General features: G+C 47.6%; 2 protein-coding genes across 2 annotated transcripts in view; one reads left to right on the top strand and one right to left on the bottom strand.

Annotated features, from left to right (window-relative positions):
- Positions 1–6144: 6144 nt before the first annotated feature.
- CCDC105 (coiled-coil domain containing 105) lies at positions 6145–19049 on the bottom strand. The gene is made up of 7 exons (XM_025366045.1): positions 18375–19049; positions 15669–15773; positions 8769–8967; positions 7898–8064; positions 7706–7801; positions 7492–7605; positions 6145–6545 (listed from the first exon to the last, which is right to left on the bottom strand). Exons 1-7 carry the CDS (start codon positions 18942–18944, stop codon positions 6297–6299), a joined length of 1500 nt encoding a protein of 499 aa, XP_025221830.1. The 5' UTR covers positions 18945–19049; the 3' UTR covers positions 6145–6296.
- Positions 19050–19127: 78 nt separating this feature from the next.
- The window catches only part of SLC1A6 (solute carrier family 1 member 6), a 63615-nt gene continuing 56140 nt past the window's right edge, over positions 19128–26602 (top strand). The window contains exon 1 of the mRNA XM_025366043.1: positions 19128–19286. Within this exon, the coding sequence (XP_025221828.1) occupies positions 19281–19286 (6 nt within the window). The 5' untranslated portion in view covers positions 19128–19280. The remainder of the gene's footprint in view (positions 19287–26602) is intronic.

Below are 26602 nucleotides of genomic sequence, written 5' to 3'. Positions count from 1 at the left end.
AAAAAAAAAAAAAAAAAAAAAAAAAAGAATTAAATAAGTAAAATAAATACAAGAATGAGAGGAATGTGCCCAATATTTTAAGGGGAAGTTGTAGGGTCAAATTTTGGGTTTTATGGGCCTGAGGCACATTTACCTTTGTGAGTTCCTTCTTCCATCAAAAATAAATAAATAGATAAAACTGTATTGATGTAGCTTATATGAGGTACCTGGAATAGTCAAAGGCATATACAGAAGGTGGTATCTGTGGTATCAGTGGTTGCCAGGGGTTGGGGGATGAGGAGGAGGGAAGGAGCAGTAATTGCTTAAAGGGTGTAGACTTTCTGTTTTGCAAGATTTAAACGGTTCAGGAGATGGATGGTGGTGAAGGTTGCACAATACTGTGAATGTACATAATGCTGCTGAACTGAACACTTAAAAATGGTGAAGAGGGTAAATTTTGTTATGTGTAGTTTACCACAATGAAAAAAAAATTGAAAAGGCAAAGTGCAGTGGCTCACGCTTCTAATCTCAGCATTCTGGGAGGCCAAGGTGAGAGGATCACTTGAAGCCAGGAGTTTGAGACCAGCCTGGGCAACAGAGAAAGACCCCATCTCTACAAAAAAAAAAAAAAAAAAAAAAAACCACACAAAAATTAGCCAGGTGTGGGGGCATGCACCTGTAGTCCCAGCTACTCAGGAGGCCGAGACAGGAGTCTCACTTGAGCTCAGGAGTTTGAAGCTGCAGTAAGCTATGATTATGCCACTGCATTCCAGTCTGGGCGTCAGAGTGAGATCCTGTCTCAAAAACCCCCCAAAACTCCCAAAACGTGAAAAACACCCCTACATTGGTATAGAGATGAATATAAATTGTGTATCACATAAATAACATACAATGCAATATGTATTTATTATTATATTCATATTTTTCTTCTGATTTAAAACAAAATTACAGGTCGGGCACAGTGGCTCACATCTGTAATCCCAGCACTTGGAGAAGCCGAGGTGGGCAGATCACCTGAGGTCAGGGGTTTGAGACCAGCCTGATCAACATGGTGAAATCCCATCTCGACTAAAAATACAAAAAATTAACTGGGCATGGTGGCAGGTGCCTGTAAGCCCCCCAGTTACTTGGGAGGCTGAGGCAGGAGAATCTCTTGAACCTGGGAGGCGGAGGTTGCAATGAGCCGAGATTGCACCACTGCACTCCATCCTGGGTGACAGAGCGAGACTCCATCTCAGGAAAAAAAAAAAAAAAAAAAAAGATAGAAATTACAAGCCGGGCACGGTGGCTCAAGCCTGTAATCCCAGCACTTTGGGAGGCCGAGACGGGCGGATCACGAGGTCAGGAGATCGAGACCATCCTGGCTAACCCGGTGAAACACAAAAAACTAGCCGGGTGAAGTGGCGGGTGCCTGTAGTCCCAGCTACTCGGGAGGCTGAGGCAGGAGAATGGTGTAAACCTGGGAGGTGGAGCTTGCAGTGAGCTGAGATCCGGCCACTGCACTCCAGCCTGGGCGACAGAGCGAGACTCCGTCTCCAAAAAAAAAAAAAAAAAGAAAGAAATTACAATAAAAATATTTTTTTGTGGGCTCTCTCATTAGTGTTTACTATGCCCAATGCGGAAGTCAGCCCTGGGAAACCTGCAACAGCAATGCCGGTTTCAAACATTGGCGTGCATTGGACTTTCCTAGAAAGTTCACGAGCAATGTGGATTGTTGTACTTTGCCTTCTGAGGTTCCGATTCCGTAGGTCTGGAGTGTGACCCTGGAACCCGGTGCATGTAGGTGTTCTCATGCAGGTGATACCTGATCATTGTTTGAGGGGCATGGGAGGACTTTTTTTTTTTTTTTTAGGTAGGGTCTTGCTCTGTCACCCAGGCTGGAGTGCAGTGGTGTGACCGCAGCTCACTGCACCCTCAGACTCCTGGGCTCAAGCAAATCTGTTGCCTCAGCCTCCCAAGTAGCTGGGACTATAGGCGTGGGCCACCATGCCCAGCTAATTTTGTAAACTTTTTTTTGTAGAGATGAGGGCTTCGCTGTGCTTTCCAGGCTTGTCTCAACTTTTTCCCGGCTCAAGCAATCCTTCCACCTCAGCCTCCCGAAGTGCTGAGGTTACAGGTGTGAGCCACTGTGTCCAGCCAGGAGGACTTTTGGGGGTAAGTGGACTCCCTACAGTTCCTACAGTTTATTTTTATTTTATTTATTTTATTTTATTTTATTTTTTGAGACGGAGTCTTGCTCTGTTGGCCATGCTGGAGTGCAGTGGTGTGATCTTGGCTCGCTGCAACCTCTGCCGAGAGGTTGAACCGAGGAGTTCAAGGGATTCTCCTCCTGCCTCAGCTTCCTGAGTAGTTGGGACTACAGGCGTGTGCCACCATGTGCGGCTAATTTTTGCATTTTTTAAAGTAAAGACAGGGTTTCGCCATGCTGGCTAGGCTGGTCTTGAACTCCTGACCTCAAATGATCTGCCTGTCTCAGCCTCCTAACGTGCTGGGATTACAGGCGTGAGCTACCACGCCTGCCCTGCCTACAGCTTTTACAGCCCACACTTAGCCCCTTACTTGCTGGGTGGTGGCATTTATGCGTTTTGTGCTGCTTTGAGCCTATTTCTTCATCTCTAAGGTTGGGATGATGACACCCACCTCATGGTGTCACGGAGAAGCTTGCTGGGTACTCAGGACTCACATCTGGGGCAGCTGCTGAAATCTCAGCTCTGAGGCAATGGGGGGAGTTGTGCAAATGCTGTTTGGGGACATTGTGTGAGCTGAGGTCACAAACTGGGGCGGTGTCAGCAAGGATGAGGGTGGCAGGCTGTAAACCCCAGGGCAAGACATTGCTTGCGAGGGGAGTATTTGCATCCTATGCAAGATTTCTGGGCATCAGGATGGATAAAGGTGAGGGTAAAGGGATAATTCCCGGCCCCAGGAAGGACCTGCATGAGGGTCAAAAGCCAGCAGGATGGTTCGGCCCATAGGGGACACTGGCCAATGGACAGAGAGGTGGGTAGGGGCATTTCCCAGCGTCTACACTGCAGCATCACAGAGTTAGATGTTCCCATCTGCTAACAGCCCTTTCCCTTGAGACCCACAGGTGGGAAAGGCTCCCCGCAATCACCGCCATGTGGCTATCATGCTAGCTATCCTTTGAGGTTTCCCTACTCGCACCTTTGCAAACACAGCTAATTCCTGTCATTTACAGTAATGGTCTATAAAGCCACCACGCATCCTCAATCAGGGAATGCTGAACCATGGCTCATGGGGAAACACAGGGTTGGATTTCTGTGAGCCTCTGGTCACAGCCCTTTTGTCAACAAATCAAGACATAAACTTGTTTTGTGTGTTTCTATTGAAAAAGACTTTATTTGGCCAGGTGCGGTGGCTCATGCCTGTAATCCCAGCACTTTGGGAGGCCGAGGGAGGTGCTCAGAAGTTCATTTGAGGTCAGAAGTTCGAGACCATCCTAGCCAACATAGTGAACTCCCCCGCTTTAGTAAAAATACAAAAATTAGCTGGGCATGGTGGTGCGTGTCTAATCCAGCTACTTGGGAAGCTGAGGCAGGAGAATCGCCTGAACACAGGAGGCGGAGGTTGCAGTGAGCCAAGATTGCACCACTGCACTCCAGCCTGGGCACAAAGAGTGAGACTCTGTCTCAAAAAAAAAAAAAAAAGACACCTTATATAATATATGTGATGGATTCATGCACACGGAAGTCACGGCCACAGCACTGTAATGCATGCCTGAATGAAGCTTATCTAACACATGTATTTTTTCCCCTAAGACACATTTCAGCCTTCTTGTGCTCAGGGACGGTAGACAGCACTTCAGCATGATCCCCTGGAAGTCATTTTAAATAGCAAAAATCACCAATGAAATACACAAAAATGCAAAAAAAAAAAAAAAAAAAAAAGAGAGAGAGAGAGATGCTAAATAGGCTGCAACAAGGACACTTGTTTACGGTAAGAGAACTGGTACAAAAAGGCAGCATCATCTTGTTTGACCTCAGAGGGGCAATGTGCGCATCAAGTGGCTAAAAACGTTTTCATGGCTCTGTGCAAATGATCGTGAAAGCACTACAAGTACTGATTTTGAAGTGACAAATACATTTCGGTAAGTGAATTAGCAAGTGCATTGGGGGATAATGAGCATCAACTACTGTGGTCTCTTTCTTAAACTTCTCTCTCTCTCTCTCTCTCTCTCTCTCTCTCTCTCTCTCTCTCGCGACAGAGTCTCACTCTGTCACCCAGGCTGGAGTGCAGTGGAGAAATCTCAGCTCACTACAACCTCCACCTCCAGGGTTCAAACGATTCTCCTGCCTCAGTAGCTGGGACTACAGGTGCCCACCATCACGCCTGGCTAGTTTTTGTATTTTTAGTAGAGACAGAGTTTCACCATGTTGGCTAGGCTGGTCTCGAACTCCTGACCTCAAATGATCTGCCCGCCTCGGCCTCCCAAAGTACTGGGATTACAGGCATGAGCCACCACACTTCCACCACACCGGCCCTTAAACTTCTTTCAAATGGAGTGTGCTGTTTCTTGTTGATATCCTGACTGGTACTGGGAAGAAATGCTTGAAGAAGAACAGTTTATGTGGAAGTCTGAGCCCCAGAGAGACTGGGGGCCTGTAACCCCGAAGCTGTAGAGTCCGTCTTGACATGAGGGAGCTGGCTGTGATCCACAATGCTTCTGAGTCAGCCCAATGGAGCTGAGCCCCAGCTGAACTCCTACCCAGTTCTGTCATCCTGGGCAGATGGCTCTCTTTTTGCCCACGCATTTTTCTGTCCAATGGCCATAATTTACCCAATCTCCATTCTGCTGTTTTGGGGACTCATTCAGATCCTGGTCGCTGCTTGAGATGCGGAGCATGACAGGTTCAAATTCTTCTTTACCCATCTCTTGACTGTGTAACCCGGGAAAAATGAGAAGAAAAATGAGCTTCATTTTCTTCTCTGCAAAATGTTGGTGCTTGGGTCCATACGACTGGCTGGCTTTGCCTAAAAGATACCAACATTTGTGAGGGCCATTCTTGGCATAGGCACTGTGAGCTCCACGATGGAGGGACACATCCTCGCTGTATCCCTGGCACCTCACCTCACACTGCCTCTGACACAGAGCAGTTGCTTAGGAGATATCTGTGCCTGTAATGCACGTTCCTTCTGTATGTGTGCAACCCCCTGGATCTTCCTGTGAAGAGCAGATGAGAATCATAGCTCAACGTGAGGGGTCCTGCGATGGCAGGGTGTCCAAGAAGCTACCGGAATACCTAGAAGGACCTGAACCAGGGGCACACCCAGATGGGTGACGTTAGCTGCACCAGATCAACCTGTGACCTCCCTGAGGGTGGGGACTACATCAGCCCTGCTCACTGCTTTATTCTCAGTGCCGGGCTCAGGACCAGACACGGCATGGGGTAGGACAGAGCAGAGCTCCTAGAAGTTCCACTTAGAGTGCAGGCTTTTGAGTCTGGAATGAAAATTCCAGCTTTGCTACTTCCTGTGTGACCTTGGGCAAGCTGCACAGCCTCTCTGTGCCTGTTTCTTCAACAGTAAAATGGAGATGCCAGTAATAACAGCTCGGGTGCCTTGAGGATATACTATGCAACCACCATGCTACAGGGCTTTCATGCATAAACTCATCTGTCCTCACAGCCACCATATTTTTTTTTTTTTGACACAGAGTCTCGCTCTTGTCTCCCAGGCTAGAGTGCAGTGGCTTGATCTCAGCTCACTGCAACCTCCACCTCCTGGGTTCAAGCGATTCTCCTGTCTCAGCCTCCCTAGTAGCTGGGATTCCACGTGCACACCATCAGGCCGGGCTAATTTTTGTATTGTTATTAGAGATGTTAGCCAGTCTGGTCTCGAACTCCTGACCTCAGGTGATCTGCCTGCTTCGGCCTTCCAAAGTGCTGGGATTACAGGCGTGAGCCACCGCGCCCCGCCTACAACCACCATTTGAAGTGGGTGCTGTCATGCTCTTCATTTTACAGATTGGAGAGACCAAGGCCAGAGAGGGACAGTGACTTGCCCAAGGCCACATAGCTTGAAACTGAGAAGGTGGGATTTAAATCCCAGCCATCTGGCACCCAAATCCATTCTGTTAACTACCAGGATATGCTGCTATAACGTGTCCTAGGGTAAGTGGTTGACATACAGTAGGTGCCTAATACATGATAATTATTGTTATTTTTAATTATAATTCTCCTAGAGGGCACTTGGAGGGAGGGTGCGTCACGGGAGAGAGAGGGCCCCATGGGGCTATGTCTGCTCTCTGAGATCCCAGCCAGTATCCAACCAGCCAGCTGGGGTGGGGGACGCTGGGGTCACTAGGGGTCGGTGCTGCTCTTGCTGCGCGGCGGCGGCGTGCGCGGGTCCCAGTCATTAACCAGGCGCTGCGCCTGCTCGTAGCACACGTGCGGTTGCCGCTGGCGCAGGCGCAGGCGCACCACGCTGCCGTCCACCTCATGCCCGATGGTTTTGCAGTTGAGGCCCCAGGTGAGGTTCTTGTGCGTGGCGAGCAGCTCGTCCAGGTTCTTTTCCAGGTGCGTGATGTGGCGCTGCAGCTTGTCGGTGCCCTGGAGAGGGAGCAGGGCAGACCCGTGAGGCAGAGCAGAAGGCAGGTAGCTACCTGGGGTGAGCAGGCACCCCTGCGCCAGGTGTGTGTGTAAGGAACACAGCTGAGGAGGGGAACACATCTGGGCGGGCCAGGTGCGCCTGAAAAAACAAAAACAAAAACAAAAAACCGTGACAGGGCAGGCTAAGGGAGGGGAATGCATCTAGTCAAGATGTGTAGGAAGGAGCCTCCTTAGGAAGTGGGCTTAATAATAACAGCTCAGGGCCGGACGCGGTGGCTCACACCTGTAATCCCAGCACTTTGGGAGGCTGAGGCGGGCAGATCACCTGAGGTCAGGAGTTCAAGACCAGCCTGGCCAACATAGCAGAACTCTGTCTCTACTAAGAATACAAAAATTAGCTGGGTGTGGTGGCACACACCTGTAAGCCCCAGCTACTAGGGAGGCTGGGGCAGAAGAATGGCTTGAACCCAGGAGAGGAAGGCTGCAGTGAGCAAAGATTGCACCACTGCACTCCAGCCTGGGCGACAGAGTGAGACTCTGTCTCAATAATAATAATAGTAATAACAACAACAACAACAACAGCTCGGCTGCTTTAAGGGTATTCTATGGAGGTGCCATGCTACACGCCTTTCATGCATGAACCCATCTGTTCTCACCACCACCATCTGAAGTGAGTGCTGACGTGCTCCTCATTTTACAGGTTAGAGAGACTGAGGCCAGAGTGGGACAGTGAGGGTGTGTGTGAGAGGGGAGGACAGGGGTTGAGGGGACTTATTTGAGCCACGTGTGGGTACTGAAGCCCCCTCCCCTCCCCACTTCGTGGCAGGAGTTGAAGGACAGGCCGACTTGGGTGAGCGGGGAATCATACCTGGTCCAGATGTGCTTGAGGAAGGAGCCTTACCATTGGCGCAGCTGCGCCTACAGGGGTATCGGGGAGGGGGTTTACCTGCGCCAGGCGCGCAGCCTCAGGGAGTTGGGTGCCCACGTGTCTCTGGTACATGCGAACCAGGGGTCTGTCCAGCTTTTCTCCGGTCTCCAGGTGAACTTTCGACAGAGGACCCTGGTGGGGTGCGGGTGCGGTGTGCAAGAGCATTGAAACGCAGTCTCCACCCACCGGCACCCCTGCCTCCACCTCCGAAGGCTCTCACCCCGAACCGTACCTTGATGAGACCGTGGGTGGTGTACATCTCTTGGTTGTATTTCGTACACCGGTGGATAGTTCCCCTCATCAGTCCTAACGTCATAGTTAATCTTTCCTGGGGGCAGGGAAGCGCAGGGGGATAACGCTGGTTCCCAGCCCCCTTCTCCTCCCCTGTCCCACCCTTGCCCGCAGCCGCAGGTAATGCGCTCACCTTCAGCTCCAAGGTCTCGCTCGCCTTCTGCGCCAGCGAGGCGCACACGCGGTCGCTTATCTGCAGCTGTTGCTCCCGGACGTCCACCACGTTCTTTGCCATTTCCACCAAGGTGTCCTTGGACTCGACCAACAACCGCTTGGCTTCATTTAGCGCCAAGGCGCACTCTGTAAAAGCCCAGGACGCGCTTGGGGGCGCCAAGCCCTCTGTTCCCAGAGTCCCTGTCCCTCTCTCTATTCTCAGGTGGTGGTGGGCCCTGGGGCTAGGGGGTTTTATTGAGGGACTGGGTGAAAGCCCAAGGGGCGCGGGGGATAGTGTAAGTAGCGTCTTGGGTTGGTTTCCTTAGAAGCAGAGCCCATGACCTGTAATCCCAGAACTTTGGAAGGCCGAAGTGGGCAGATCACTTGAGGTCAGGAGTTCGAGACCAGCCTGGCCAACATGGTGAAACCCCCGCCTCTACTAAAAATACAAAAATTAGCCAGGCGTGGTGGCGGGCCCCTGTAATCCCAGCTACTCAGGAGGCCAAGGCAGGAGAATCGCTCGAACCTGGGAGGCGGAGGTTGCAGTGAGTTGAGATTGGGTGATTGCACTCCAACCTGGGTGACAGAGCATGACTCTATCTCAAACAACCTCAAAAAAAAAAAAAAAAGGAGCAGAGCCTGTGAATGACTGAGTCCTCAGTGAGTGTGAGCAGGAGAGCACAGGGGGAAAATTGAGTAACAATGTGTGCTTAGCAAGATAGGCTTTCAGTCCTCCCATTGGCTCTAGGGCTGTTTCCCAGGAAAGGGACAGCCAAGTGGATGAGGGGCTGCACTGACAGTCAAAGGGATCTGGGTGGGCACCAATACGACCCAGTACAGTGGACTCCTACCTGGGGTATAGGTGCCCACAGGGTCTGGAGGAGGCGTTTTCTGACCCTGCGTGCGTGGGGTGGGGGCCCGGGAGAGGTTCACCCATGAGTGGCGTCCGGCCTGCTCTAGAACCTTGTCCAGGGGCTGGTTCATGAGGTCCACGGCTTGCAGCCGCTCCTTGAAGCAGAAGTTCAGGGTGTCTCGGCAGGAGGCCAGGGTCTGGGTGGAGAAGGGAGGAGGAGAAGGCAGAGTGAGAAATGGGAGGTTGAGGGAAGTGGATGAAAGTGATTTCTCTGCTGCAGGCTTGAGGCTTATAGGCTGTAAAGCATTTCTACCTCTAAACAGAAACTGACCCTCTCATTTTTTTTTTTTAAGAGACAAAATCTTGCTCTGTCATCCAGGCTGGAATGCAGTGGTGCTACCATAGCTCACTAAAACCTCAACATCCTGGGCTCAAGAGATCCTCCTGCCTAACTCTCCTGAGTAGCTGGGACTACAGGAGTAAAGCACCATGCCCTGCTAGTTTTAAAACTTTTTGCAGAGAAAGGGTCTGGCTATGTTGTCCAGGCTGGTCTTGAACTCCTGACTTCAAGCTATCCTCCTGCTCTGACCTTCCAAAGTTTTGGAATTACAGGCGTGAGGCAGTGTGCCTAATATTTTTGATACTGGTACAGGCTTTTACTTATAGATATATATATATATGTGTGTGTGTGTGTGTGTGTGTGTATATGTGTGTGTGTGTATATCCTTTTGAGACACAGTCTTACTCTGTTGCACAGGTGGTAGTGCAGTGGTTCAGTCATAGCTCACTGCAGCCTCAATCTCCTGGGCTCAAGTGATCCTCTTGTTTCAGCCTCCTGAGACAGCTAATTTGTATTTTTTATTTTTTTTTGTAAAAGTAGGGTCTCACTACATTGCTTAGGCTGGTCTCAAACTCCTAGGCTCAAACAATCCTCCTGCCTCAGCCTCCCGAAGTTTTAGGATTACAGGTGTGAACCACTGTGCCTGGCCTGGAACTATTTTTTAATTTAATTCATTCCCCCAATGTTCCGAATAAATATTTTCTTTTATGAAATCTTTTTTAGGAGAGACATGCCTATGTCTTATGAAAAAAGATTTTTTTCGTCCTTTGACTCACATCACACCACCCCTTAAGGTTTACTTTATTATTTTTACTTAAATTTTTGTTTTTAATTGAATAATAATTGTATATATTTATGGCATGCAATGTGATGCTTTGATTTGTGTATGCAATGTGGAAGGATTGTATCAAGCTAATTAACTTATCCATTTTCTCACATACTTATCTTTTTTTTGTAGTAAGTTCACTTAAAATGTATTCTTTTCCACTTAATTTTCCCAGCTTTATTGAGGTATAATTGACAAATAAAAATTATATTTATTTAAGGTGTACAACTTGATGTTTTAACCTATGAATATACTGTGAAGATATCACTGCATTCAGGCTGGGTGCGGTGGATCATGCCTGTAATTCCAGCACTTTGGGAGGCCAAGGTGGGAGGACCGCTTAAGCCCAGGAGTTCGAGACCAGCCTGGGCCACATGGTGAAACTCCACCTCTACAAAAAATGCAAAAAATTAGCCAGGTGTGGTGATTCACATCTGTAATCCCAGCTACTCAGGAGGCTGAGGTGGGAGGATCACCTGAGCCCAGGAGATTGAGGCTGCAGTAAGCCATGATTGCACCAGTGCACTCTAGCCTGGGCATGAGACACTGTCTCAAAACGAAAACAAAAACAACCATGAACAGTACAGTTTCCTCAATAGCCATTACAGATAAACACATGGATGAGTGGGTGGTGCTGATAGATATTCCCTTAAATGTGGCTTTTAGAGAAGGGAAGGTGTGTTAAGGTATGGGAACATGGAAATATGAGTCAAAGGTCAGGCAATTCTGCTTACATTTTTCCCAGGTGCTGGGTGTTCACTTGGATGTCAGGTAATCCAGGAAAGTAATATGTGTATATTTTCAGATAGGGTCTCACTCAGTCTCCCAGGCTGGAGTGCAGTGGCGTGATCACAGCTCACAGCAGTCTGGACATCCTGTGCTCAAGTGATCCTCTCACCTCAGCTTACCAAGTAGCTGGGACACAGACACATGCCACCACACTGGCTAATTTTTTAAAAAAATTTTTGTAGAGATAAGGTCTTACATACTATGTTGTCCAGGCTGGTCTCAAACTCCTGGGCTCAAGCGATCTACTCACCTTTAGCTCTCAAAGTGCTGGAATTACAGGCATGAGCTGCTGTGCCCAGCTAGAGAAATTCTTAAGACTTTTATTCACGAAGTTGTCTTCTGTTTATGGCACTGTGCATAATAACCAGGTAAAAGTGAGTCTGCTCATTTCCAGACAGATCATGCAATGGTACGATCTTGGCTCACAGCAACCTCCGCCTCCCGGGTTCAAAGGATTCTCTTGCTTCGGCCTCATGAGTAGCTAGGATTACAGGCATGTGCCATGATACCCAGCTAATTTTTGTACTTTTTAGTAGAGACAGGGTTTTGCTATGTTGGCCAGGCTGGTCTCAAACTTCTGACCGCAGGTGATCAACCCCCCTCGGCCTCCCAAAGTGCTGGGATATGGATTGGTTCTGAGAAATTGGTTTCCTTCGTCACTTCATTCTTGACCCTTTCCTGTTCTTTTATTTTGAGACAGGGTCTTGCTATGTTGCTCAGGCTGGTCTTGAACTCCTGGGCTCAAGTGATCCTCCTGCCTCAGCATCCCAAAGTATTGGAATTATAGGTGTGAGCCACCACACCCGGCCTCTTGCCAGCTCTTGTTGTTGTTCTTGGGAAGAAGCAATTTCCAAGTTGAAGCTCAGACATCTCCTACCTCCTTACCCAGTTCAGAAGCCTTCAGTGACTCTTGGGGGTTGGGGTGAGGGGAGCGGTAAGAGACAGCAACAGCTTCCCTGTGCTGGGTGTCAATTGCTTGGTTTCTGTGCCTGGCTCTGTTCTGGCACCCTGAGAAAGCAGCCTGTCTCATGCATTTTCCCACTGTAACATGGAGAGCTGGCACTCACTCTACCCACATCTTGATCTTCCTGTGTCACCCCCTTGATTCTCAACTGGCACTCATTCCATCCCCACCTCTAGTCTTGAAGTCTCCCTTCCTCTGCTCTGATCAATATTAAGAGACTGCTATTCTCCGAGTTCCCCCCTCCCACCAGGCTGTATCTCATCTGGACAGCATCCCGCCATTGAAATCTTACTTCCTCCACAATAAAACGAAGCATATCATATTCCTTTGATATTTGCAAGTATTTGAGAGTTACATCAAAACAAGTCATTTGCACATGTATACAGCCTTATAAACACTCTCCATCAAGATGTACAATATTTCCATCATGCCATACATTTTTCTGGCTCCCCTTTCCTCTCTCTCTCCCTGACCACCTCCAGTAAGATGACTTGGAGATTAGTTTTACCTGTTCTAGTCCTTCCTTTCTTCATTCGTTTGTACAGAATCTGGCTCTGTCTCCTGGGCTGGATTGCAGTGGCATGATCCTGGCTCACTGTGGCCTCAAACTCCTGGGCTCAAGAGATCCTCTCAGCTCAACCTCCTAAATAGCTAGGACTACAGGTGCATGCTAACCATGCCCAGTTATTTTTTTAAACATTTTTGTAGAGATGATATCTTGCTATGTTGTGCAAGCTGGCCTCAAATTCCTAACCTCAAACTCCTGGCCTCAAGCAACTCTCCCACTTGGGCCTCCCAAAGTGCTGGGATAACAGATGTGAGCCACTGCGCCCAGCCGAGTTTTGCCTGTTCTTAAGGAGTTGATAAATTTCCATCCTATGGATGGGTGACCTGTTTTTGTAAGTAAAATTTTATTGAAACACAGCCATGCCCATTCGTGTGAATATCATTTCTGGTTGTTTTCATGGCACACTGGCCAAGGTGAGTAGTTGGGGCAGAAACGACACAGTACACAAGGCAGAAAGCATTTACTAACTGTACCTTAAAGAAAACTCTTGCTGAATCTAAAACTTCACATAAATGGAATCCTACAGGGTGTATACTTTATATCCAGCTTCTGTCTCTGAATGTGATATCTTTGGGATTTATTGATTGGGTTAAAAAGTGGACTTAAAAAGTCTTTTGTTCATGAACTCAACCATTAATTCAACCCCTACTGATGCCAGGCGATGTGTCAGTTGATGAAAATACAGTGACCAGCAAGACAGCTGTCCGGGGCCGGGCGCAGTGGCTCATGCCTGTAATCCTAGCACTTTGGGAGGCCGAGGCAGGAGGATCATGAGGTCAGGAGTTTGAGACCAACCTGGCCAACATGGTGAAACCCCGTCTCTACTAAAAATACAAAAATTAGCCGGGTGTGGTGGCAGGCACCTATAATCCCAGCTACTCGGGAGGCTGAGGCGGGAGAATTGCTTGAACCCAGGAGGCGGTGATTGCAGTGAGCTGAGATCACGCCACGCCACTGCACTCCAGCCTGGGCAATAGAGCAAGACTCCGACTCAAAAAAAAAAAAAGGGCCGCGGTGCAGTTCAGCACCACGGACAGCGTTCCACCAGCCCCTGAGTCTTCTACCTGGTCCACAGACAGCCTTGACCCTCAGCCTGTCCCTTCTTCTCCCCTCCTTCCCACCCTCCAGTCAACACATCCTTACTGAACTTTGCTACGCGAAATATAATTTAGTACTGAATCTGTCTTCAAGGTCCAATGCTTGTTCAAATGCAGTTTAGCTGAGGAGCCTGCCTGGAGTCAACATGAGCAAGTTGACATACGCAGATAAGATCCAGTGGACTAGAGAAATGGGTATCTAGAGGGGCATGTAGATCAAGAGAGGTGGGCTTTCTATTGTAGTAAAATAGATATAACATAACATGTTGCCATTTTAACCTTGTTAAGTGTACAGTTTAGTGGCATTAAGTGTATTCGTACTGTTGTGCAACCATCATCTCCAGTAAGCTGATTTGGAGATTAATTTTACTTGTTCTGTTCCTTCCCTCCTTCCTTCATTCATTTATATAGACTCTTGCTCTGTCTTCCAGGCTGGATTGCAATCCATCTCCAGAACTTTTTCATCTTCCCAAACAGATCTGTACCCATTAAAGAATAACTCTCCTTTTGTTCACGGTGACAATGAGCCAAGAGAGAAGGAAATGTTGATGATGCAGAAGGGTGGAAGGGTGGAATTATAGGATCGACAGAGGAAAAATGAGAGAGGTTCCCTTTGGTGGTTTTCATTGAAATCACTGTAGAGTAAGGAAGGCACAGAGAGTTGGAGAGAACTGAAGGAAGAGAAGGTATGAAATCACTTGCCCAGCAGGTCAGCAAGTCTTCTAGAGACTTAAGGTGAGGTCTGTGGGAAAGGTTTGAGTGCCAATTTGAAGTTTGACTTCATGATTTTAAATTGAAACAAATCTGATTGGTGGTATTTTTCTCCAGCAATATTCAGACTAGATCCTGCCAAGCAGCCTGTCTCTGTTTCTATCTACATCTGTCCTTTCCCACCTTGCTCCCTCTCTTTCAGAGACAGGGTCTTCCTCTATCACCCAGGCTGGAGTGCAGAGGTATGATCATGGCTCACTGCAGCCTTGAACTCCTGGACTCAAGCAATCCTCCTCCCTCAGCCTCCTGAACAGGGACTGCAGGCAAGTACAACTGTGCCTGGCTAGTTTTATTTTATTTTAAAATAGAGATGAGGCTTTGCTATGGTGCCCAGGCTGGTTTTGAACTTCTGGCCTCAAGAAGCAATCCTCCTGCCTTTGCCTCCCAAAGTACTGGGATTATGGGCATGATCCGCTTCCCTCTTTATAGCCCTTTGCTCCCACGTCCATCCTCAGGGGCTTCTCCCTTCTCTGCCTTCGACTTCCTGGAAGGATATTTCAGGAATCATTAGATTTAAAGGAATATGACAGCAGCCAGAAGATATGCCCTACTCAAGTTCAGCACCGCGGACAGCGCTTCACCAGCTCCTGAGTCTCCTGCCTCTTCCACACCCTCGTCCCCCAGCCTGTCCCTTCTTCTCCCCTTCTCCCCACTCCCCAGTCAACACAACCTTACTGAACTTTGCTACGTGAAATATAATTTAGTTCTGTATCTGCCTTCAAGGTCCAATGCTTGTTTAAATGTAGTCTAGCTGCGGAGCTCTCTGTATAAAAGCAAGGAAAGTTCAACAGCAGTAAAAGACTTGACAGTTCAATCTCACAATAGGAAATAAAACAAGTCCCCAGCCTGTCTTTTCTTTGAATGCCTCTAGAATGTTAACTCTTCAAGGGCCAGGCTAGTTCTTTCTCAGTCACCAATTTATCTATGATGCCAAGCTCAGTGTCTGGGAAGCAGGTACTAGATTAGTATTTATCAAATGGATGAGTTGAAAGCACACAAGTTGCCAGCAATCCCTAATAGGTCCCAAAGGCCTCCGAAGTCTGGCTGCTCTTTCCCCTTCATTTGCACCCTCATGAAGAAGTTCTCCTTGCAAGCGCGAAGGATGCAGCGAGAGATCAAGTCTGGCTGAAGCTGGAGCACGTGTTAGAGTGCAAAGATCTAGACTCCAGTCACCTGGGCTGAAACCACAGCGCTGCCATTGATGGCTTTGCTTATTAGGTGAGGTCGTCTCTCTCTGAGTCTCAATTTTCCCATCTCTAATGAGGAAATCATAGTTTCTGCTTCACAGGACAGTCTTAACGAGTGGATTCAATGACTGCACAGGGTTTGGTACAGAGTGGGTGTTCATGGTTATTCTGAGACCCAACTTCATCTCCCATGGCCTCACTTTTTCCATTTCACAAAGTGAAATGCAATGAATATCTGGTCAGTGTGGCTTGAAGGAATTGCTATTGTGACAGTCCCCAGGTCAGAGCGATTTGTCCATTAGGCAGACAGGGATCCCCCTCCAGCCCCCGTTAAGTTGTCCTCAGGCACCCCTAACCTTGAGTAGGACCTCTGATTTTTCCATATCTTTCTCCATTTTCCTCTTCATGCTTTTCAGCTCCTCTTTCTCCCATGTAAGCATACTGTCAGCTTTGTCAGGGATCTAGAAAACAAGGAAAGAATCCCTCACATCCTTGGGAAAGGGCTGGGAAGAGATTTCTCTTTCCAGGGTGGTAGAGGGTTTGCCAGCCTCCTAAACTCTGAGTTTGAAGGATGAAGTTGGGGGTACTCCCATCCTTTGGGTGAGGTGTCTCCCTATTTGAGAAGGTTTGATTTTTTCAATGGGCTCTCTCACTTGGGGGGCCTTTTTTTTTTTTTTTTGAGACGGAGTCTCCCTCTGTCGCCCAGGCTGGAGTGCTGTGGCGCCATCTCGGCTCACTGCAAGCTCCGCCTCCCGGGTTCACGCCATTCTCCTGCCTCAGCCTCCCGGTTAGCTGGGACTACAGGCGCCCGCCACCGCGCCCGGCTAATTTTTTGTATTTTTTAGTAGAGACGGGGTTTCACTGTGTTAGCCAGGATGGTCTCGATCTCCTGACCTCGTGATCCGCCTGCCTCGGCCTCCCAGAGTGCTGGGATTACAGGCGTGAGCCACCGCGCCCAGCTACTTGGGGGGTCTTGCTGTCTGGAGCTTGAGATTGGGGGCTTCTCTCTTTTACAGATAGGAGCCCCGGGGGCTGAGATGAAGGTGTCTCAACTTGGGGGAGGGTTGTTCTTACCTCCTGAGACTGGGAGCTGGGCACCCCTTCCTCAGTGATGGTCTTATCTCCTCTCCCTGGCTACAGGTGGAGGGATCATATCATAGGGATGATGAGGGCTTACCTTTTTGGAGTCTTAATATTTGGATCTGGGGGCTGAAGGTAGGAATCCCATTCTGTGGGTGGGGGTCCCATCTCTCCCCCGGGAGGCTGGAATTTTTGTACCTTTTGGGGTGGGGATTTGAGGTTTCACTTTAAGGGGAAGATTCACCGGGACTGGTACTAGAGGTCTCATTCTTTCTCTCTGGATGGGGCCTCAACCTTTGGGTGTGAGGGTTGGGAGTCTGAAGCCTCTCTCTGCAGGGAGGACTTCTTCCTTTCACCACAGATGAGGTCTGGGGGCAGGGATTTTCACTTCCTGAAGCCAGGGGAGTTGGGTTTTATTTCACATTCTAGGGAGAGTTTCACCTGGGTTGGGACCAGGGTATCAGCTGCTCTCCTCAGCTGGGAGTTGGAAGAGTGTTTTCACTAGGACTGGGGCACTGAGGGTCTCACACCTATGGAAGGGTGTTACCCTCTGAGCCTGGGATCTGGGTGGATGATTTCATGCTTGGACTGAGGGCTGTGGGTTTTACTTTTTGGGGAGATTTTCATGGAGTCTGAATCAGGGGCTGCACCCTCTCTTCCTGGCTGGGAGATTTGGATAATTTTATCCTCTGGGGCAGGGAAGCTGAGGATCTCATCTCCTTGGACAGGGCTCACTCTCTGGGTTGTGGGGGCTTAGGCATCTCTTCCTGGGCCTGTCTCCATCACCTTTTTTTTTGTTTGTTTGTTTTTGAGTCTCACTATCTCCCAGGCTGAAGTGTAGTGGCCCTATCATATTTCACTACAGCCTTGAACTCCTGAGCTCAAACAATCCTCCTGCCTCAGCCTCCCAAGTAGCTGGGACTAGAGGCATGCACCACCATGCCTGGCTATTTTTTTTTTTTTTAAACTTTGGTGCAGACAGGGTCTTGCCGTGTTGTCCAGGCTGACCTCAAACTTCTGGCCTCAAGCAATCCTCCTGCCTTGACCTCCTGAAGTGCTGGGATTACAAGCACAAACTACCACACCTGGCTAATTTTCCTCCAATTTTTTGAGAGATGGGATCTCACTGTGTTGTCCAGGCTGGATTGCAGTTGGTCTGATTATAGCTTACTGCAGCCTCAAACTCTTGGGCTCAAGCAATCCTCCTGCCTCAGCCTCCAAGTAGCTGGGACCATAAATGCATGCCATCACGCTGGGTCATTAAATTTTTTTTTTTTTTTTTGTAGAGACAAGGTCTCACTATGTTGCTCAGGCTGGTCTCCAACTCCTGGACTCAAGCGATCCTCCTGCCTTGGCCTCCCAAAATGCTGGGATTACAGGTGAGCACCACCACCCCCAGCTAACTTTTCAAATTTTTTGGTAGAGACAGGTTTTCACCTGTCATCCAGGCTGGAGTACAGTGGTGCCGTCATAGTTCACTGCAACCTGGAAGGCCTGGCCTCAAGCAATCCTCCCACCTAGGCCTCCCAAACTGCTGGGAATACAGGCGTGAGCTACTGCACCCGGCCCTCAACTTCTTTGCCCTTATTCACCGGAGTTGGGTGTTCTCTCTATGGAAAGATTAAAAAAAAATTTTTTTTTGAGATGGAGTTTTGCTCTTGTTGCCCAGGCTGGAGTGCAATGGCGTGATCTCGGCTCACTGCAACCTCTGCCTCCCGGGTTCAAGTGATTCTCCTGCCTCAGCCTCCCAAGTAGCTGAGATTACAGGCATGCGCCAGTAGGCCCGGCTAATTTTGTATTTTTAGTAGAGACGCGGGTTTCATCATGTTGGTCAGGCTGGTCCCGAACTGCTGACCTCAGGTGATCCATCAGCCTCGCCCTCCGAAAGTATGGAAACGATTTTTCCGGGGCTGAACACTGCATAACGAAGGCCTCAGTCTTTGCAATTAGGCTGGGGTTGGGGGCGGGGAAGAGGGTCCCACCTTCTCAGACTTGGGCCTGTAGCCCCGCAGCTTGACACTCTGCTGGTTAATAAGCAGGCCCTTGCGCACTTCGCTGAGCCTGTGGTCGGTGACCTCGCGCTGGCGCAGCAGCTGTCGCACCCGCCCGTTAATCTGGTGCTGCGCGTGGCCGAGGCGGGCGGCGGTGAGGCGCGCTCCACGCGCGTGCGCGTGCACCACCTCGGTGGTCTGCAGGGCGCGCGCTTTGCGGTGCAATGGTAGCGGCAGGCGGGCGTACCAGGCGGGCGGCTTCATCTTGCCCTTCCACAGCGTGACGCCCTCGCCTGGCGGCGGCTTCTCCACGGTGCCGCCGCCTTTGAGCATCTCCACGCGGAAGCGCCAGGGCTGGATGTAGGCGGCGCGGCCGAGGTGGTGCGCCACGTTCGGGTCCAGCACGCTGTCCTTGGGCTGCCACATGGTCACCGCCTCCTGCCCGCAGCGATCCGTCAGGATGTGCGCGGTTCTCGACATGGCATGAGCTGCCTCGCGCCATGCTGGGGCCCCAATGCGTGTGTCCTGGCTGCGCTCTACCGGGGGTGCCAACACGCGCATGGTCCCTGCTTGGTCCCTCGGCCTGGCCGGGGACCCCCAGGCGGATCAGAAGGGACCCCAAAGACACACAACTCTTTCCTGGCCTGTGGAGAGCGTGTACTGAGAGAGCCCGTCACCATAGCGATGGGCGCAACAAGGAAGGTGGACTTCCAGAGGTGGGGGGAGGAGTAGGATGGAATCTTTGCTTTGGAACTTGGCCTAAGTGCGTTGGCATCCTGACTCCTTGAGAAAGAGCCGGTCTAGCGTCCCTCTCGCCGTTGTTTCCAGCAACGTGGCCCTTCTTCCAGCTTTAGGATGTCCTAAGCCCTTCCAGCTGTCCAGGTCACACTCTGTCGCATGTCGGTAAGCATGGAAGAAGGGCCATGCTTCTCACCAGGCATTCCTCTCGCTGTTACCTTCCAGCACATGGCCTGTCTTTCAGCTTCAGGTTGTCCTAAGCGCTTTCTGCTGGCTGGGTTCTTGTTGTTCTTGACTACCCAAAAGTAGCTCTTTTAGTTTCCCCTCCCCTCCCCTCCCCTCCCCTCTCCTCTCTCTCCCTCTCTCCCTCCCTTCCTCCCTTCCTTCCTTCCTCCCTTCCTTTCCTTTCTTTTTTCTTTTTTTTTTTAGACAGTCTTGCACTGTCCCCTGGGCTGGAGTGCAGTGGTGTGATCTGGGCTCACTGCAGTCTTCACCTCTCAGGTTCAAGAGAGTCTCCTGCCTCAGCCTCCTGAGTAGCTGGGCTTACAGGCACCCACCACCATGCCCAGCTAATATATATTTTTTTTTTTAGTGGGGACAGGATTTCACCATGTTGACCAGGCTGGTCTCAAACTCCTGACCTCGTGATTCTCCTACTTTGGCCTCCCAAAGTGCTGGCATTACAGGCGAGAGCCACCGCTCCCAGCCTAGTCTTACATTTTCTTTCGTGTCTTCACAGCACTCACCGCTATCTGAAATTATCTTATTCATTTGTTGGTTTACTTTATAACTTTTGGGCATCTCCCACTTGCCCTAGAAGAATTAAGAGCCTTAAAAATTTTTTTATTTTTATAGATTTGGGGTACAAGTGCAGTTTTGTTACGTGGATATATTTCGTAGTGTTGAAGACTGGGCTTTTAGTGCATCCATCACCCAAATAGTGTACATTGTAGCCAATAGGTAGTACTGTATCCCTCACCCTCTTCTCACCCTCCTACCTATGGGAGCCTCCAATGTCTGTTTTCCACTCTGCTTGTCCATGTGTACCCATGGTTTAGCTTCCACTTAGAAGTGAGAGCATGAGTTTTTTTGACTTTCTATTTCTCGGCCATTTCACTTAGGATAATGGTCTCTAGTTCCATCCATGTTGCTGCGGAAGACATGATTTCACTGTTTTTTATGGCTAAGTATTCCACAGCATATATATGTGATATGTATCTCTATATATGCAGCACATGCATGTGACATATAAGCTATACGTATGCTATCTAGATAGGATATCTATGTTATGTGTATGTTATCTAGATAGCATATATGTGATATTTATGGATATCTAGATATCTATGTGATATATATGCTATTTAGATAGCATATCTATATGATATATATACTATACATAGGGCATATGTATTTGGTATAGATATGCTATATATATGCTGTCTAGATAGCGTATCTATGTGATATATATGCTGTCTAGATAGCATATATGTGATATATATAGACATCTATGTGATATATATGATATTTGGATAGCATATCTATGTGACAGACATGCTATATATAGGGCATTTGTATTGATATATATATGCTATCTAGACAGCATATCTATGTGATATATATGCTCTCTAGATAGCATATCTATGTGATCTCTCTAGATAGCATATATAATATATAAATATATATTATGTATATACATAATATATATAAATTTAATATAAGGTATACATAAATATAATATATAAATATATAAGATATATAATTATATAATATATAAATATATATAAGATATATAATTATATAATATATAAATATATATAAGATATAATAATATATATTGTATATTATATATAATATATAAAATATACAATATATATTTTATATAATATATCTATTATAAATATATATTATATATAATAAATATATATTTATGTTATATTTTGTATATAACATAAATATATATTTTATTTTATAAATAACATATAAATATATATTTTATTTATAAAAAATTGTATTTATAAAATATATATAACATAAATAAAATATATATAACATATAAATATATATTATATAAATATATATTATATATAATATAAATATATATTTATATATAATATAAATATATATTATATATAATTAATATATAATATATATTATAAATATATATATATAGACACCACTTGTATCTAGTTCTAAAACACTTCACCAACCCCCAAATAAAATCTCATCCCCACGAGCGCTCACTCTCATTCCCCTGTCCCCTCGGTTCCTGGTAACCACTCATCTGCTCCCTGTCTCTATAGATTTGCCTGTTCTGGACATTTCATGTCAATGGAATCTCACACTATATGGCCTTTTGTATCTGGCTTCTCTCACTCAGCATCGTGGTTTCAAGATTTGTCCATGTTGTAGCATGGATCCGTGCTTCCTTCCTTTTCATGGCTGAATCATATTCCATTGCATTTATATATCATAACTTTGTTTATCCATCTGACCAGTGATGGACATTTGTTTTTCGCCTGTGAACTTCATGAGGGCATTGATTTTGCCTCTCTTATTTACCATTGTATTCCACCACCGAGCACCCAGCACAGATAGTGGCTCACGACAAGCACTCAGTAAGTATTTATTAGATGAATATATAAGTGGAAGAATCAATAAATGTTTTATTTTTATTTTATTTTATTTTTTCAGACAGGGTCACACTCTGTCACCCAGGCTGGAGTGCAGTAGCAAGATCATGGCTCACTGCAGCCTCAACCTCCTGGACTCAAGGGATCCTCCCACTCTCAGCCTCCCGAATAGCCAGGACTATGGGCATGTGCCACCATGCACGGCTTAGTTTTTAATTTTTTTAATTTTTTTTTTTTGTAGAGACAGAGTCTTGCTATGTTTCCCTGACTTGTCTTGAACTCCTGAGCTTAAGCAATTCTCCTGCCTCGGCCTACCAGTGTGCTGGGATTACAGGCATGAGCCACCGTGCCTGTCCAAATACTTTCATATTGAGTGAATGAGAGGTGCGACCATCAAGAAAGAATGAATGACCCTGGGTTTGTAACCAAGGGATCATTCAGTAATGGGGCGGGGGGAATAAGATGGGCAACCAGCGACTCCCACACCAGCCATGCTGGAGACCTACCATTATGTTCTTTAGGGCCACTAGCAAGAGATGGGGCCAGATAACATTTGGTGATGGAGGCTTGGGAATATGGGGTTAGCACAGTCATTTGCTGCTTGGACCAGTGGTATCTGGTTCAACAAATTTTCATGAGCATCAGGAGAGTATTATGGTCTGTATTCTGGATCCAGATGAGCTAGGATTCAAATTATGATTCTGCCACTTACTGTCCATGTGACCTCAAGCAATTCACTTAGCATCTCTGTGCCTGCATTGCCCCATCTGTCAACTCAGATATTAGGATTGTGGCATGGAGACAATGAGCTGATATGAATGAAGTGCTTAGCACCTCGGCTGACACCTAGTAAGCATTATGTAAGTGTTTACTTTTTACTTTTATTAATGGAATGAACCCACAAATGAGCTATTTCAAAACCAGAAGTGGTCCAGAGAGGGTTTCACAAAGAACCTGGGAGACACCTCACGTGAGATGCCCTTCTGCACACAGCCATCTACCTTTGCTTTGTTCGTGAAGTACTTCCACCTTCCCAACCGGGGGATCTCATCTGGGTAGGCTTGCTGCCTGGTGTATGAAGCACCTGTATTGGGCAGAACTTGTACCAAGCTACCTGAGACACACTTAGGAAGCTTTCTCATGCCAGATCTACATGTGAGGATTTTGGCTTCCACATGGCTCTCTGGTGAAATGCGTTAAGGCTATGGAAGTGGATGCAGACTGTTACATTCTGGCTTTTTATTAGTCCAACACACTGACACCAACGTGCTGCTAGTATATGATACTATTATCTAAGCATTGAAATTGGTGCAGACCATTGCTTAATCGGGCCAACTTCTCATTTCCATCTCCCAACCCCAGCTTCCGTTCTCTATATCAGCTTCCAAAACCTCACTGCTAGCTCCTGGCTTTGATGACCCATTTTGGACACTTCTCTAGCCTGATGTGTATTTGAAGAACAGGTGAGTTATCTGCTTTTTTATTTTTTATTTTTATTTTTTTGAGATGGAGTTTCACTTTTGTTGCCTAGGCTGGAGTGCAGTGGTGCGATCTCGGCTCACTGCAACCTCTGCCTCCTGGGTTCAAGTGATTCTCCTCCCTCAGCCTTCTGAGTAGCTGGGATTACAGGTGCCCACCACCATGTCCCACTAATTTTTTGTATTTTTAGTAGAGATGGGGTTTCACCATGTTGGCCAGGCTGTTCTCGAACTCCTGACCTCAGATGATCCGCCCAACTCAACCTCCCAAAGTGCTGGGATTATAGGCATGAGTCACCGTACTCTGCTTTTTTTTTTCTTTCTTTCTTTTTTTTTCTTTTTTTTTGACAGGGTCTTGCTTTGTTATCCAGGGTAGAGTACAGTGGCACCATCATGGCTCACTGCAACCTTGAACTCCTGGGCTTAAATAATCCTCCTGCCTCAGCCTCCTGGGTAGCTGGCACTACAGGCATGTGCTACCATGCCTGGCTAATTTATTTTTTTTTTTATTTTTATTTATTTTTTTTTTTGAGGCGGAGTCTTCACTCTGTCCCCCAGGCTGGAGTGCAGTGGCACCATCTCGGCTCACTGCAAGCTCCGCCTCCCGGGTTCGCGCCATTCTCCTGCCTCAGCCTCCCGAGTAGCTGGGACTACAGGCGCCGCCACCGCGCCCGGCTAATTTTTTGTATTTTAGTAGAGACGGGGTTTCACCTTGTTAGCCAGGATGGTCTCGATCTCCTGACCTCGTGATCCGCCCGCCTCGGCCTCCCAAAGTGCAGGGATTACAGGCGTGAGCCACCGCGCCCGGCCTGCCTGGCTAATTTAAAAAATTTTTTGTAGAGACAAGATCTTGCTATGTTGCCCAGGCTAGTCTTAAACACCTGGGCTCAGACAATCCTCCTGCCTTGGCCTGCCAAAGCTCTGGGGTTTCAGGTATGCCTGGCCTCCTGCGCCTGGCCTGTCTGGAAGGAACCATTCATTGCTGGGCTGGGATTAGCTCTCAGTTTCCAGGTAATTTACCTACGTGGGTCTGAACAGAAACCATGATGTTCAGAAAATCCTACAGAAACATTATGTACATAAGCCCGAGGACTGGGTAAAATTTTCACTACTCTTCAAGCCTAAATACCTTTCTTAAACTAACAAATAAGCTGTGAAAGCAATGTATGCACATTGTATAAAATGTATAAAATATGGGAAAACATAATGAAATGAATAAGAATCTTTTTTTTTTTTTTTTTTTTTTCTGGAGACAGAGTGACACTCTGAAATGAAGTGGCACAATCTTGGCTCACTAAAGTCTCCAACTCCTGCTCTCAAGAGATCCTCTTGCCTCAGCCTCCTGAGTGACTGGAACTACAGGTGCATGCCATCACACCTGACTAATTTTTTTTTTTTCATAGAGATGAGGTTTTGCTATATTGCCCAGGCTGGGTCTTGAACTCCTGACTTCAAGCCATCCTCCTGCCTCGCCCTCTCAAAGTGCTGGGATTATGGCCACGAGCCACTGTGGCCAGCCTTATTTTTTATTGTACTATCCAGAGATACCTATTCTGAACTTGCTCTTGATTTCACTCTAACCATTTCCACGTTCATTCCCCCCCCATGCCTCCGTGTATGTGCGTGTGTGTGTGCATGTACACAATTATAGTTATACATATTTCCCTCCTTCCAATATGCTGAAGCCCAAATACTTCTAACTCAGGCCAATAGGGAGCTATATTTCTTTGTGAAATTAGCTCTCTGATTTTTATTTATTTTATTTATGTATTTATTTTTTTTTTAGAGACAGAGTCTCGCTCTGTTGCTCAGGCTGGAGTGCAGTGGCGTGATCTTGGCTCACTGCAACCTCCTCCTGCTGGGTTCAAGCAATTCTCCTGCCTCAGCCTCCTGAGTAGCTGGGCGCCACCACGCCCAGCTAATTTTTTGTATTTTAGTAGAGATGGAGTTTCACCGTGCTGCCCAGGTTGGTCTCAAACTCCTGAGCTCAGGCCATCCGCCTGCCTTGGCCTCCCAAAGTGCTAGGATTTCAGGCACGAACCACTGCACCTGGCAGCTCTCTTGATTTTTATAATAAAGAACACTTTACAGAAATTCGTTTTTGCAACCATCCTTGCTGGGGCCACCTGTTCAATATACTGATTCATGCAATGTAGGGAGCAGAATTCTGCTTTTGGGTGAAATTGAGTGAAATTGCAGAATGGATGAAGAAGGAGAACCTTCTAAAACTTCTAGCCTTTTTTCTTTCTCTTTCTTTTTTCTTTTTTTTGTTTTTGGCATTACATGGAGATGCCCTTCGCTGTGAAATCTTGTTAGGTAATTATCAGAGACCCCTTTTTAGGTTCCCCGATGTCTTCCCTTCTGGGACACCAGATTCTACTTTTAGTAGGGTGCCCCTCTTTCTCTTGGAGATAATCACATCAATTGGTCTCTCATTCCAGGGGGATATGACCTAGAATCTGTTTGTCTTTGAGAAATGAGGTCACTTTTCTGGTGGAGGTGTCAGGAGACGGTGGGAAGCCCCAGGCTGGGAGAGGAGGTGCTTCCTGGTTCTTCCCTGTCATCTCCTGCAAAGGCAGTGACCCTGCTGGTCAGTGAGTGACAAGGACCTGTGTCTATGGCTATACCCTCGATCAATCCCTTAAAATGGCTCAGGCAGGCCAGGCATGGTGGCTCATGCCTATAATCCCAGCACTTTGGGAGGCCGAGGTAGGCGGATCACTTGAGGCCAGGAGTTCGAGACCAGCCTTGCCAATATTGTGAAATCCCGTCTCTACAAAAATGCAAAAATTAGCTGGGAGTGGTGGCACATGCCTGTAATCCCAGCTACTCAAGAGGCTGAGGCATGAGAATTGCTTGAACCCGGGGGGGCAGAAGTTGCCATGAGCTGAGATTTTGTCACTGTGCTCTAGCCTGGGCAAGACAGAGGCTCTATTACAAAAAACAAAACAACAACAACAACACCCCACCAAAAACAAAAAGACAAAAACCAAAAACACAAACCAAAAACAAACAAACAAACAAACAAAAATAATGGCTCAGGCATCCATTATCAATGTCTTCCTGCAATGGACAAATTCCATAGTTTCTTTTCTACCCTGCTCAACTTGACCTCCTGGGAGCTTTGAAATTGTCAGCCCCGGGGCCGCGCGCGGTGGCTCAAGCCTGTAATCCCAGCACTTTGGGAGGCCGAGACGGGCGGATCACGAGGTCAGGAGATCGAGACCATCCTGGCTGACACGGTGAAACCCCGTCTCTACTAAAAAATACAAAAAACTAGCCGGGCGAGGTGGTGGGCCCCTGTAGTCCCAGCCACTCGGGAGGCTGAGGCAGGAGAATGGCGTAAACCCGGGAGGCGGAGCTTGCAGTGAGC

This window comes from Theropithecus gelada, chromosome 19 (assembly GCF_003255815.1).
Source record: "Theropithecus gelada isolate Dixy chromosome 19, Tgel_1.0, whole genome shotgun sequence".
Taxonomy (NCBI): domain Eukaryota; kingdom Metazoa; phylum Chordata; class Mammalia; order Primates; family Cercopithecidae; genus Theropithecus; species Theropithecus gelada.
This window is presented reverse-complemented; position numbering and strand designations above follow the sequence as displayed.

Excerpts from the sequence above, each read along its gene's own strand:
- CCDC105 (XM_025366045.1), bottom strand. The coding sequence starts at position 18,944 with ATGCGCGTGTTGGCACCCCCGGTAGAGCGCAGCCAGGACACACGCATT. Across the intron at positions 8,065-8,768 it reads TGTGGGCACCTATACCCCAG|AGTGCGCCTTGGCGCTAAAT; the intron begins GTAGGAGTCCAC and ends GGGCTTTTACAG. Across the intron at positions 7,606-7,705 it reads CCACCCACGGTCTCATCAAG|GGTCCTCTGTCGAAAGTTCA; the intron begins GTACGGTTCGGG and ends GCACCCCACCAG.